Source organism: Mchenga conophoros, linkage group LG1 (assembly GCF_057382185.1).
Source record: "Mchenga conophoros isolate Kocher_MC1m ecotype Shallow Benthic linkage group LG1, M_conophoros_male_GT1.1, whole genome shotgun sequence".
Classification (NCBI taxonomy): Eukaryota; Metazoa; Chordata; class Actinopteri; order Cichliformes; family Cichlidae; genus Mchenga; species Mchenga conophoros.
Window position 1 is genome coordinate 43,017,060 of NC_140526.1, and position 14,032 is coordinate 43,031,091.

General features: G+C 39.4%; 1 protein-coding gene across 1 annotated transcript in view; it reads right to left on the reverse strand.

The window, feature by feature from the left end:
• Window positions 1-14,032, reverse strand: part of LOC146583929 (furin-1-like) — a 30,954-nt gene that overhangs the window by 15,468 nt on the left and 1,454 nt on the right. The window contains 4 exon segments of the mRNA XM_085268578.1: window positions 4,426-4,514; window positions 11,388-11,464; window positions 11,670-11,798; window positions 13,712-13,807. Coding sequence (XP_085124704.1) covers window positions 4,426-4,514; window positions 11,388-11,464; window positions 11,670-11,798; window positions 13,712-13,807 — 391 coding nt within the window.

A 14,032-nucleotide genomic window follows, 5' to 3' on the forward strand; every position in this document is an offset into this window, starting at 1 on the left:
AAATTAGTGCAGCTGTGAGAGCGTAAATTTGATCAAAGTTGCTCTTATTTCAACACCTAACAGTGGCTAATAGCATCCGTTAAACTAAAGCTTCTTTATAAGGCAAATGATAGCAAGAATATGCCGTGCCAGTGACAAAACACATAATGCAGGATGGCTATGTAGAGTAGGTGTTTGTCCAATCCAATTATTTTTTTCAGACACTCGTCTCGCAATGAAACAAGTGTTCTTCCACAAGAAAAGTGACAGGGGTGGGGGAATCCAAGGCACTTTAATAACAAACTAATTTGCTGCTCCGATTACAGGTCAGGTTACTTCATGTTGTTATATATGGCTATAAGTAACAAAGCAGCTGCTCTTTGAAATTCTCCAAAAGCTCCAAACTGCTACTAGCGTTTCCATGGCAGCATACATTTTTGTGAGAGGAATGTGTAGGTCGACGAGGAGACTCAAGCATTTCCTCTAGCTGTCCAAAATCCTGAATCACAATCTCCCCAAGATAGAGAGGCTAAAAGCCATACTACAGGTTCAATACAGTTCTAGAGCAGATTCCACATTCCAGCCTCTGAATCTTATTAATTATTTGCATTTCTGTCAATAATCTTTTTAAAGTGTTTAAAAAATAAACGAACAAATAAAACAACTGATTGTAATGTCCAAGTGCCACACATTGGAGGAAACAAAAAGCGGCAGTGAATTATTAGCTCATCCGTCTCACCATCCCCCACAGAGAAACAGGTTTAAAAAAAAATAAAAATAAAAAATTGGTGAAGACCCATTAGGTGATAATTGTGTGCAGCTTTGATTAAATTCTGGCCAACACTGTTGGAGGAGTTTCAATTCTTGTGAACTGTGAACAAACCGACACCTCTATGTGCCATATGCTGACCAGCCTGAAGGAACGATGAGCTCATCCTGCAGCGGCTGTGGCCCAAGAGCCTTAATGTTGGTGGTTCAATCCCATCCTGCTCTAGTATGCATGTCAAAGTATCTTAGAACATGATACTGAACCCCAGATGCATCTATCAAAGTGTAATTGTCTGAGTCTATTTACCATAAACCCAAAGAAGTGAAACATTTCAGAGAAGATTTAAAGAGTTTGAGGTGGTGACCCTCCTAATGTTGTCAAAGCTACTGTATCAGCTTCTACTTTTGTCAGAACTGGGACTTTTCTAATTAATTGTGAGGATTATTTGTTTCTTTACCCCAGTTAATCTTAAGAATGCTGAAGTCAGTCAATCAATCTAATTTAAAAACAACCATAAAAGTACCTCACAGGAGAGGATTCTGGCTAAACAATGGGCTACAGTTCTGCAGGTGATAAGATGGCAGGTGATCTTGTGCAGGGGAAAAAAAAAAAAGAAAGAAAAGAAAAGACGACAAAAACAAAAACAAAAAAAACCCAACAACTTTGCACTGCTGCACCGCTACCTACCAGCTTATGCTACTGGAATAATGACAGCATGAACAATAAATGGGTTTCCCTTGCTTGTTTCTGATGTTTGACGAACACATTTCCTTCCATTTCTTTAGAGCTATTGAAGAATCTGCACAATCTGGACTCATGTTACTGTGTTGTAATATGTCAGGCAAATTTTTGGCAAATGTCTGTACCCTGTAATAAGAAAATAAAATGTTATTCTTTGTGAAAAGTGGATGAATACTTTAAGTTTTTTTTTCCCTTTAGTCATTTGTGAATGGTGGTTTTGGTTGGACTTTACTGATCGAAAAGAGCCTTAAGTGTAGATAAAGAACACAGTAGTCAAACTTTATAACAGCTGGAAGTAGGCAGAAGGATATTGAGATAAGCAGAGACATAGTGAGCTAGAGCGTGTACTTAGATTAAAAAAAAAAAAAAGCTCCTACAGCATGTGCAGTCCTTAAAAAAGGACTAAACATCATTAGGTTGCATCCTGGAGTCATCAGACCACCACAACACTGACAAAACAATATGTCTTCTGCACTAAAACAAGCATTAAGCCATTATCCTCATCATCATCATCATCATAAGATAAGATAAGATAAGATAACTCTTTATTGTCATTGCACAGTCATACATAGTACAGTAGTACAATGAAATTGGAAAAAACTGTCCTACGTCGGCACTACATATAACACAACACGACACGATATGACACATCACAACGTAACAAACAACACAACACAGTATATTAACTTAGTATAAAAAAGAAGAATAAGTGTATGTGTATTGCACACTGTTATTATTGCACATTAATTATTATTGCACCTTGTTATAAATATAAATATTATTGTTATCGTTTTAAACATTGTTACCTCCCCCTAAAAAGTCCAGGGAGGTATCCAGTCAGGTCAGCTATTTACATTGATCAGGGCTATTGCCCTGTTGTAAAAGCTGTCCTTGAGTCTATTTGTTCGGGACCTCAGCAGCCTGAACCTCCTGCCAGACGGCAGCAGCTTAAACACCTTAAACATCATCATCAACACAGCACACATGTAGTGGCAATAGCTCCACAGCAACTTCTTTTCAAACCGCCCATTTGATGTGGCTGGAATTTTAGCATGTGAGAAAAAAAATGTAATTACACTTTCTTTTTTTTTTTTTAAAGATGAAATAATTGATATTCAAGATGTACAAATCGAATCTGATATTTGTTATAATGTCAAAAAGCTACTAAAGTTTCTTTTGAAGGATGGGAAGAGAAACGATAAAACTGCTCTCTCCCTCTAGGCAGAAGCAAAACAACCCATCGGGGTGCAAAATCCTTTTTAGAACAAACAAATTAATATTTCAAAATATTTTGCCACGCTCTCCACTTTTGTATATTCTCATAAATGAGCAGGCTCTGACTGCTGCTCCGCATCTTCATCATTTAAAGATAAAACTAACAGTGGTACACAGCACACTCCGACCCCTAAGGCCAAACACCCGCATATGATTGTTCATCTGTGAGGAGTTGCACCTTGACACTTTAACTGCTAGCTCACTGAAACCGTTTATTAACAAGGAAACCCATTAGGAGTGCAAAATAAGCATTTAAGAAAAAAAAAAAAAAACACAAGGGAACAAGATGATCACGGGCATTAGCACCGAGACTAGGGTTTTCATTATTAGGAAACTCGTTAATAGGTTAATTAAACGATCAAACAAACATCTAAAATGGTTTAAAATAATAAAAATATGACTTTTTAAGTGATGGAAATATTTATCTTGTGATAAAAGTGAGAAAAGAATCTTTGAGAAGCTGCAACCAGGAAATTGTTTTGTTTTATTTCATAAAAAGAAATAAGAGAAATACTTTAAGAAAATTGTTTTCTATCAACCAATTTGTTTTGGGTCAATCTGCCACATAAATTTTGCATTAGTAGTTTGCCTTGTTGATGAAAATGGAAAATATATCTGTAAAACAAAGAACAACGAGGCAAACCAGAAACAACGAAGTACAAATATGCATTTGGGATTTATTTCATTGGACTTGCTTTCTTAAATTAAAAAAGACAACGAGTGAAGATGAAAGCCAGCAACAGCCTGCATGTGCACAGTGATGGACACAGACACGAGGTGATGGCATTTCTTTGGCTAGAGTGACACAGTCAATTTGTGGTTGCATCACTTGAAAACAGCAGGAGCTGAAATTACAGCAGGGTGCCAACGAGACCCTGCCAAACGTGTAGAACAGCAATCTGACTTCTGGCTGTCTGGGACTTGGCTTAAAAAACAGAAGACAAAAAACCTAAAGCAGGATTTGCTTTTGACCAACTAAAGATTGCAGATTCACATTTATGCTGAATTAGTTAAAACCTTGAGGAGGCCCTTCATTTCTTCTGAGACACCATCAGCACAACAAGGTGCCTGTAAATATTCAGAGTTTGCAATTTATTGCGCTGATGTCTGTCAGCAAAATTACACCACAAAAAGCTTAATTTCAAGCATCTATGTGGAGAGCTGGACTAAGGGGCCAATACAAATCTTACAAATGTAAGGCAGGGCACTGACCTTGGCTAAGGACTGTCACAAAATGTTAAAGAGATAATTTAACTAATAATTTTATGGGTTTGGGGATTGAACAGTTTGCCTGAAGAGAACACCTGAAGTATAAAAGCCATTTTTATTTATGTGTAGCGTGTATACAAACTGTTATGGCTAATGGAGATTCAATAAAAGCTATATGATTGTGTCATTTCAGTGCATTTCAGCACTGCTACTCCATGCAAAACCATTACACTTACAACACACTGGCAATCCACATAACAACTGTGGTGATGTTCAAAGAGATTCAGTGGCATGCTGTGCCTGGGAAATGGGCTGAAAATAACACAGGCACAGCAGAACAAGTATTTCACCTCATTCTGGCAGTCAGAGGAAAAAAAAGGAAGAAAAAAATAAGACCTGAGATGAAACTGAGTTTTGCCTCTGTGAGATTGAATCAATCATCCACACCATACCTCCGATCTTTGCGTTGTAAGCCACACCAACGCCACAGATCCCATTGCTGGCAACTGCCGCCACTTCTCCTGCGCATCGGGTCCCATGCCTTAAAAGAAAGAATGAGAACGTCAGACAAACTGCTTATCCTAATGTTACTTGCCTAATGACAGCATTTTGCTGTATATATAAACACACACACGGCAGGTTGTGCACTTGTCTAACAAAAAGTTACTTGTGAAATACTCAACTTCATCTTTCATTGTGGTTAAGCTGCAGACTGAGACAAAACACACCCACACTCTTTGGCCTTGATTGTTTAAACAATCTGAATTCAACCATTAAAGAAAAAAATGTTTATGACTGAAAACCACTGTGCATTACCATGTCCTTGTAGAAAAAGTAAACCTTAGGAAGCCTAAAGCCTGAAACGGTCAAGTGAAAGAAAAAAATAAATGGCCATATAACACTAGTGGCAAGAAACTGAGAATCACATCTGCTGTTATCAAAACGCCTATTTCATCAAGTTTGAACTTCTCTAGCAAGATAAGCTGCAAGCAGATACAAAAAGCAGAAACAGAAGGGCTTGGGAACATATTCCAGTCAAGTGCATTCCCATCGCCTGCCAGATGGACATGCACTCTTAATGCCCTCTAAACCATGGCGCAATCCCCATTGGATTGCAGCCATTCCTAGACAGGAATGCTGGATTCATCAGGAAACAACAGATACAGTGGACCTTCACTACTGAAGGAACTATCTAGGCCAGCAGGCTTTCATTGAGGCACTCCGGGTAACCTGCCAAACCACAAACCAAATAATCAAAACACCCTATCAGCAGTGAACAGCCTTCCCTGATAAAATGGGCTGCATCTGATGTAAGAACATGGTCTGAGGGTAGACTAGGGCTGTTCGATATAACGATATATATTGGATGACGATATAAAAACGACTATGGTTTCATTTTACGCTATCATTTGTTTCGTGGTGTCGCAAAATAAACTGTTTACGGCAATATTTTTTCATCGTTTTGATGGTCACTGTAGTGGCTATATTAATTTCTTAAAGTTCTCTCTTCCTCATATTTAATATAACCACACTACAGACAGACAAGCGCCTGTTTCTATGGGTTGTCGTTAGCAACAACGACGGTAACACCGTCGCATGTCCGCTTGTTTATTTTCCACATAAACCTTTCACAATAAAGCTCACGTTCCTGTTGAGAATTTTCAAAATAAACTGAATCACGTGAAAAAGTGTGCAGAGTATTGACGGATGAGAAGCAAAAAAAAAAAGAGTCGTCAAGTGCTAAAAAAGAAACCTTAGACTCAAACGTTAGAACAGGCTTTCCCCGCAGCACGCCGTGTAATAAATACTCAGAGAAAACGGTGGCCGTTACAACCTAGGTCTAAAAAAAAAAAAAAAAAAAAAAAAAAAAAAGTATAGTTTCATGCATCAATTAAAACACTGGACTCCAGGTACATGACGCGCAGCTGGAAACACTTCACCTACCCGAGATTCACAGAATTTACAGAAAATATTACATTTTTTGTGATTTATATCGTTATCAGGACGATATCTGTTTTATATCGGGATACGAGATTTTGGTCATATCGCACAGCCCTAGGGTAGACGGCTACTCAAGTCATAAGTAGTTCTAAATGAGCATTAAATAGATAAGAGGGCAAAGGTTAATGTTAATGCAAGAGGCAACAAAAGTGCCACGTCTCTTAAAGGCCTCTGTTACCACTGAGCTGGTAGCAGAGGCCCAGTTGGATAATAAAAAACATCTTTACAGACACCAAGTTAAACACTCACACACGCATGCACACGTCATCTGGATTTTCCAGTGAACTTTATCACAGCAATCCCAGCAGTGTGTGTTTGTTGACTTTGGAGTCTTAGATCCTACAGCATCCGTGTTTTTGATGAGAAAACTGATGATAAAGAACAGCTCAGGTGTCCGCGATGGGATCCCAGGCATGCACAGGCCTATCCCTCCTGAAGTGTTCCTCTAATACATGCATTAAAGTCAATTACATGCTAGGCTGTTCATGGGATACAAATGATTCACAGAGAGAGCCCTGGGCTTCTGAACCTGATTATACAAGAATGACTTGCATAATCAGGGTTTTGGGAATCATTTTCCTGTAAGAAATGAAATGGATACACAAAGATATCTCTTTGCTCCTCCTACTCGTTGCTAAGGTCAGTAGAAAAGGGGGGGAGAGAAAGAGAGAAGGGTGCATCTTTGGGCCAAATTGGGCAAAGAAGCTTACTCCCTTACTCAAATGAAATTTTACTACCGTATCAGCTTTTTAGGTTGTGAGGGCAACACATCCACAAAACCTCCTCTCTCTGCAGAGACAGTACAGTGTTCTAAAACTGGTGCAGCGCCCGTTCACATTGTCCCTGTTTAGAGGGGGACCAGTGCACTTTGCAGCACAACTGAGTTATTGCAGTCATTTATCATGGGGGGGAAATGGGATATGTCAGCAAATACACAGCTGATTTGAGTTTTCAACATTTACCTGCAATGATCCAACAGCATTAGTCTTTGACTGCGATCCAGAAATGACATTATTTAGATTGATTTTATATGCACAGGCTTTAATACTTGCCCTGCATGTGTGCTGCTATAGTAAACAACAAGCAGCCAGAGTGTTTATAAGAAGTACAGCGTGCAAAAACTCACACATAAATACTGTGTGAGTTTTGAAAGGAGGACAGCTCATACGTGTCTCTCACTGCATGCAAGCTCAAACACAAGTGAAGCGAGCTTTAGCTGCAGAGCTTGTGCCTATCGAGCGGACCACAATAGTTAATCGGTCCCAAACTCCACTTTCACTAGCTGCTTGCCGTTAAATAACCACTGTGGTGATAAAACAGATGGTGGGACAGCTGATAGTTACTAAAGATAGCATTCCTCAACATCTTCACATCAGGTGGTAATAAGTTTGTCTCAATGACTGTTCGCAGTTTAGACTGAGCCCTATTCAATGAGCTGTTGTGATCACGCTGCTAACACTCCCTATCGACAGTGGCCTACTGAGGATGTCGTGATCAAAAGTTTTTCTTGTGAAAGAATAACAGAAATCAACTTTTAGCCCAAAATAAGACTTCACTTCCTTGGGTGTGAAGCAGATTGGATGAATGGTGGTGAGGAGAGGGGAAAAAAGGAAAAAAGGAATAAGAGGGAAGCCTTTATAATAATATCAAATAGAACCCCGGTGAAAGATTTTAATAGTTTATTGCCCAAAATCTCCAAATGCAGATTGATTCCATATCTAATTAGAAACTATGACTCTGAGTTCATCTGTCAACAGCATAATCATTCACAAAGATTAGCCTCGGAGAGCTTCCAGTCCTAATAATGAGAGCGAGACGTGATTGAAGGAATGAATGCTGGCTCACTGACTGTCCTCATTTCTACCGTTTCGAGTTCCTGAGAAGACATCACATTAAAGCAAACCTGGACTGAACCTCGTGCTCAGGGTTCCGGCAGGAGGCTAAAGAGCTGACAGCACAGTGCTGGAGATCTTCACATGAAGTACTCCAGAGAAACCACTCAGACATTGTCAGCAGGAACAAAGAGCTGACTGACAAGACTGTTCAATCAGTTGTTAACAAGTCCCAGAGATTAATTATCACGGCTGTAATATCGTCCTGATAAATTCCCTGACACTGAAAGGCTCTCAGATAATATGAAACAGTCTTCTAAACTCTCAGTTGCACACACTTCTTAAACTGATCATGCTACATTTACACAGGACAAAACTTGTTTGCCTTGTTTCTGTGTCCTTCCTCCGAAATACATTTCCCATTCTGATGTAGTTTGGCAAGTGCGTCAGAAAGCCCTTATTATATGGAATACAGTACAAAGAAAACAGAAATAAAAGCACCGTTATCCATCATCATGTGGACAATTAAATCTGATTTCTGTATACATTAATGTCATTAAATGCCTCCCACTTTACCAACTTTACTTTTTGACTGGTGGGTTTATAGCTATGCTGCTTAAATTAGCAATTACAATCATTAGCAGTTACAGTATGAAAACATTCTCCTAAATAAATTAATAAATAAATAAAGACCTTTAATTATCATTCTCTGCTGAGCTGCCATAAAATCTCCCTTTTCCTGGAAAAGGAAAAAAACAAAAAACAAAAAAAAACTCCATAGAAACGCTGAAACACCTTTTGTATGTGATACACTGTTCAATAACTGGATTCTTTGTTTCTAACAAAAAAATGATGGTGAACAAAGAGCAGTTTCAACAAAGCTCTGTTCCGATTACAGCAGGAACAAGCCCTATGGCAGACTCGAGGCACAAGGACTGACTTGGGTTACAGCAACTACAGCTGGCTGCAGGCCCAAGGCCAACACACAATCAGTATTCAGACCCACAGCTGGCAGAACAATCAGCTTTGTCTAAAACCTAAACTGCTTCACTCAGACATGATATTGTCGTCCTCAAACTCGAGGAATACTCGCTGGCTGGTCTCTGAACAACCACCTTCTCTGTTCATTCTTTAGTCTATTGATGGTTTACCAGTTAACAAACAATCAGACCCACAGGTCAAAGTGTCTGCTTATGTTTGCAGAGGAAAGTGAAGTAAGGAATGTGAGGTAAATTGTCCTGAGAGATCAACGTAAGGTCTGGAAAAGTATTCACAAGGTTACTGTTAGCAGGCGTTTTATCCATTGCTGTGCAGTGAATTCTTTTGAGGTCACATGTTTAGTCAGTCCTGTGTACGGATACAGATGGGCTATTAACAAAGCATTCATATCAACTTGTGTCATACATGAAGCACACTTTCACCCAACAAAAAGCCTAAATTCAGTTTAGTTAAGCTTGAGTCATAAACAGTAAGATAGTAGCAGCAAGATTTGTGGTGGAGATTCTGTGAAAGGCTCGTAGCTGCCGAGAATTTAAGGATCTCTCAGCTGGTTGGTCACACTCTACTGAAAACCAATGTGTCAGTTAGTTATTGGCTTTTGCTCTCAGTCACTCTCCCCGTGGCTACTGTACATGTCTGCTCCAGTTTGTAGCAGCTACCTAAGGCAAGGCAGTGCTGTAACAGTGCTTTTTATTCAAAAACACACCAGTCTGGGATCGAGTGCCAACTGGACACCCTGTGTCCCCTATCACAATTTTCTTCCATATGAATTATATATAAAGTTCAAGGAAATTCCCTGCTGCATGTTTATTAAGTTAATGAATAATTCTGCTAAATTACTGAGATTCCAACTATTGAGCAAAATAATCATGACTATGGTTTTTGTGCTACAGCAGCACTAAAAGCTCACAGGCTCAAATTTATTTATTTTTTTAAGTATCCCTGTAGACTGTCAGTTTAACATTAATCAAGAAATGCAGATTTGGAAACCGTTCTGATAGAACTGAGAGAAACCTTGGAAAAAGAAACCTCTAGATCACATGGTGTTTTAGATAAACATGACGGTGAATGGTCCTTATTGCTGCTTGTATGCTGCGAGAGAAAGACTGCCTTATGTAGGTGAACAGAGTTGAGCTTTCTGCAGGGAACAGACACTTACAGTTTAACACAACGTTACGCAGTTTCATGCCTGCCCACAGGCTGTTTACACATGCATCTGCACCAACCTCACAGTAGAGCAAGGATAACAGGCAAACACACATCGTGCAGACACAGACACACACAGACACACTCAATTGTTCCAGCAATAAGACAGACACAGGGAGCTGGGTGGCAGGAGATAAGGGCCGAGGTGAGCGAGGGTTGGAAAGAGGTGCAACCAAAAATGAAGTAAACATCAATAGTAAGTGTCTTAGCTGGGCTCTGGGCCACTACGAGCAGCTAGAAGAGCTTAAGCGTGCCTTGGCATAGATTTTGGATATATGGAGCCGCACCAGAGGGATGTTTTTCCACATTCTTTCACAAGAAAATCTTGATGTCGCTGTTAAAAACACTTAACTGAGCTAAATCAGAAAGCATGGCACATACTGTTTGCATTGTCTCACCGTTCCAAGCGTTTGCTGATAACTGTTTGTGTTTCTGCTTTAAATTATGGTGAACTATGTTTCATTTGAAAGCAATTAACTACTACAATCAGCCCCAAACCCCTGTATGTTCGACAAAGCCTTTAAGGTGCTGATTCAGCATTAGCATAGTTTCAATATGTTTGGGCCATGCTGCCACTCTGATTGTATCCCTCTGGCCTCCATACTGATGGTGCCTGCTCCAGGGCCCTGTTGCGTTTTCATCCATGCCCAAGTATAATCTTCTCACCAGTAATCATGGTGAGCCTCAAGTTAAAAAAGCCTCTCAGGCCAGTGGCCCACAAGCAGCAGATTACAGCAAATCAGAAATTAAACCCAGAAAGAAGGCAGGCACTGAGAATGAAGAGAAGCAAGCAGAGACCCTCCAGAGCTAAGAGCTTTGCTGTTTCATTAATGCTGATGAACTTAATTCAATCAATTCTCTGCAAGACGTCACTGTGATGGTAAACAACTCCTAATGCCATCTGCAGATGCCACTGCAAGAAAGTAGTTTTCTTCGCACACTACCTTAATCCTCCTGCAGATTTATCTGGGCTAAAGAAACGCTCGACTTTTAAAGGCCAAATCAATTCAGAGACTTATGTTGTGGATATGACAGGAGTAAGGTTTACTTTAGAAGGCAGCGGCACATTTTCGGAAATATCAAATATCATAAATACCAAAAAGCGAGAGAGAGGGGAAAAATAAAGAAGCTGTTTAATAAAACAAAACCTACAGCCTTTTACATTTAATTGTATCTGCCCTCAGAATTTATGCCTCCAGGCTTAGCAGAGGATGGGAAACAGCTGCAGACTTATCTAGATTTCAGTTGTGAGCTATTACACAGGGAGGTGGACAAATTAATAAACAAGTTCAGTTTTATCTTGACAAAGAAGAACAAGAGGGTGGTTTCAGGGAAGGCCAAGAGTAAATTAAGTTCTTATCCGAGTAGAGTTTTACCTGTTGTCATTAAGCTGTGTGTATCGAGGCTGGGGATCTGGATCACCATCGTTCACATCGTAGCTGGCATCCGGGTCCTTAGAAAGGACAGATTGTTTACTGACATTTTTATGAACTTAAAAAGCATGTAAGTGTTAGAAACGTTACTACAGAAAAATAAAAGCACGGCACCACTGCAGAATTAATTTGAAAATCCTTAGAATAGCCCTCTATTGTAATTGTACAAGTAGAATGGAAAAAAAACAAAACCTTAGCAGGTGCTACTCAGGAAGTGCTACTCACATAGTTCTGCATCAGGTCAGGATGGTTCTTCTCGATTCCATCATCCAAGATTGACACCACCACACCTTTGCCTGTGTAGCCCAACTGCCATGCAACTTTAGCATTCAAGTCATGGCGGTTGCTGTTGTACTGAGGGGCAGAGAGCAATGAAATACACAGAATTTAGCCATGAGAAAAATATCAGTGGGATGACAATCAGTTTTAACCAGATGTGAAAAGGACACCTTTAATAAAAACAAATTAATAAAATAAGAGCAATTTAACATGTTTAGGTGAAGGCTGAGCTTTTTGCAAAGTTGTTTTTTGTTTTAAACCATGTTTTATTAATACCTGGTAAGCCAGAGATATAGTGAAGTGGAAAATAGCAATGATCATTCAGTATGCTTTTTGATGGGCTTTCAACATTCAGCTTGACCTTTGGTCAAAAGCCACGTCTTGCTTTCAACTACTTCAAAGCCCTTTTTATTTTCAAAGTGCATCATTAAAATATAATGTGTCTAGTGTAGCGTTTACTGTATTTTCCTCTTAAATTTCAAGCCCTTGTGAGTGCAGTATACCAGACAGAATTATTTTTATTCCTCAAGCTTGTACTGCCATTGACACCTTTAAACCATCGACAGGAAAATAAATTAAAACGTAAACGCTGCGATCTGCAATGCTGATTCAGACTGGAAAGGTCTTTTGTGGCTGACACACTTGCTGAATAATAAATCTGAGAGGCATGTCCAAGGTTTCACTTTGGATATTGTTCACCAAATCTTTCCCATCTCTCTTAATTTTAGAATATTTCGAGCAAATGTAGAGCTGAGCATGAGATCTGCCCATGATTTATCAATTGTACAAAAATGAGTCTAATCGGACTTTTTTCCCTCCTTGATAAATATAAGCATTATTAAATATTCATTGTAACAGCAGATGCTGGAAACCCTGCCAACAGACCCACGCACACCCTCCTGTGGTCAGTCTGGTTCAGTTTTAATGAGAATCAGACTTATTTAGTGCATTGAGAGAAGAGCAGCACATTACTGATGCTCACGACCTCTTTGGACAATTGAGTATCACCAATATTATTCAAATCCACCCAATGCATTTTGCATAATGACAACCATTTACTTATTTTCTTCATTTTATTTCTGCAAGGCTGAAACAGACAGAAGTATAATCCTCTTCTGTGCTCTCCAGTGGATTAGCTGGACAAAAGGAATGATTAGAATCATTAGCTGCAGCCCTCGAAAGACACTAAAAGCACTCCCCCAACTTTCACATAAAACATATCTACATGTATCACAGACAGGTTTTTACTAAACAGTTCAACTCTTAAATGCTGTGAACTTGGCACATTTACTTATCAAAGTGCCACTAAATGTTCAAGCACAGTGGAGAACAGAGTGCGTTAAAGGGAAGACATTTTGAACAAGTGGTGAAACAAGCGTGCTTTGCATCACCATGAATAATCTTCTGCCTCAAGCTACCTCACAGTAATTGCAGGAAGAGTGAGGCTGAACAGAAAATCTCCAGAGTTGTTACTGCTGCTTTTAACAGGCCAGTGTATCAGTGGCATTCTTCAAGTCGAATGTGAAAATCAATCGACTGAAAACAAGCGCACTTCGAGATGAATCACCCCTCTCTCACTCCGCTTTTTGCTCCTTGTTGCTGTGCCGTTTATGGACCAAAGTAAACCATCAATTTCAAGAAACATGCCATTCAGAGCTGAGGGGAGCTCGGTGTACGAAAGTATGCTATTGTTAAAGCTGAGTCCTTTAGGTAAAGTCACACTAGAGTGTCTTGTTCTACAAACAAGCCAGACAAACAGCACCCTCCCCGAAAACACACACAAAAAGTATATTGGATTCATACAGGTTTATTTTCAGATCCTGAGGAAATATCACAGCTCTAAATGTAATTACCTATATTGACTTTAGACAGATAAAAAGCTCTACTAGGCTGCAGCACAGAATTCTTATTTATTATTTATTTATTATTTTTCAAAGACAGACAGAAAAAGAAAAGGAAAAAACCCATGGCCTCTTGTTTATACTTACCAGGTACCACTGGTCTCTGAACTTGGGATCTAAAGGCTCTTCAAAAACATCCCTCTTTTTCCTCTGTTTTACCACCTGTTGCTCTGCCCAGGTCACCTAAACAGAGAAAGGACACATTAGGAGTTTAACAATGGTGATTCTTGAAAAATAAAATAAAAAACATTTTAACCACACTCAGAAAACAGTACAAGAAATTTAAATGAATTGGCCACGAGTGTCACCATGTCACATAAATTAATAGAGAGTCCTCAGCAGGACAACAGCAGACATGGTGAGATTAGAGGCACAGGAGCACTATGGACTCCTCACTAATGAGACTCA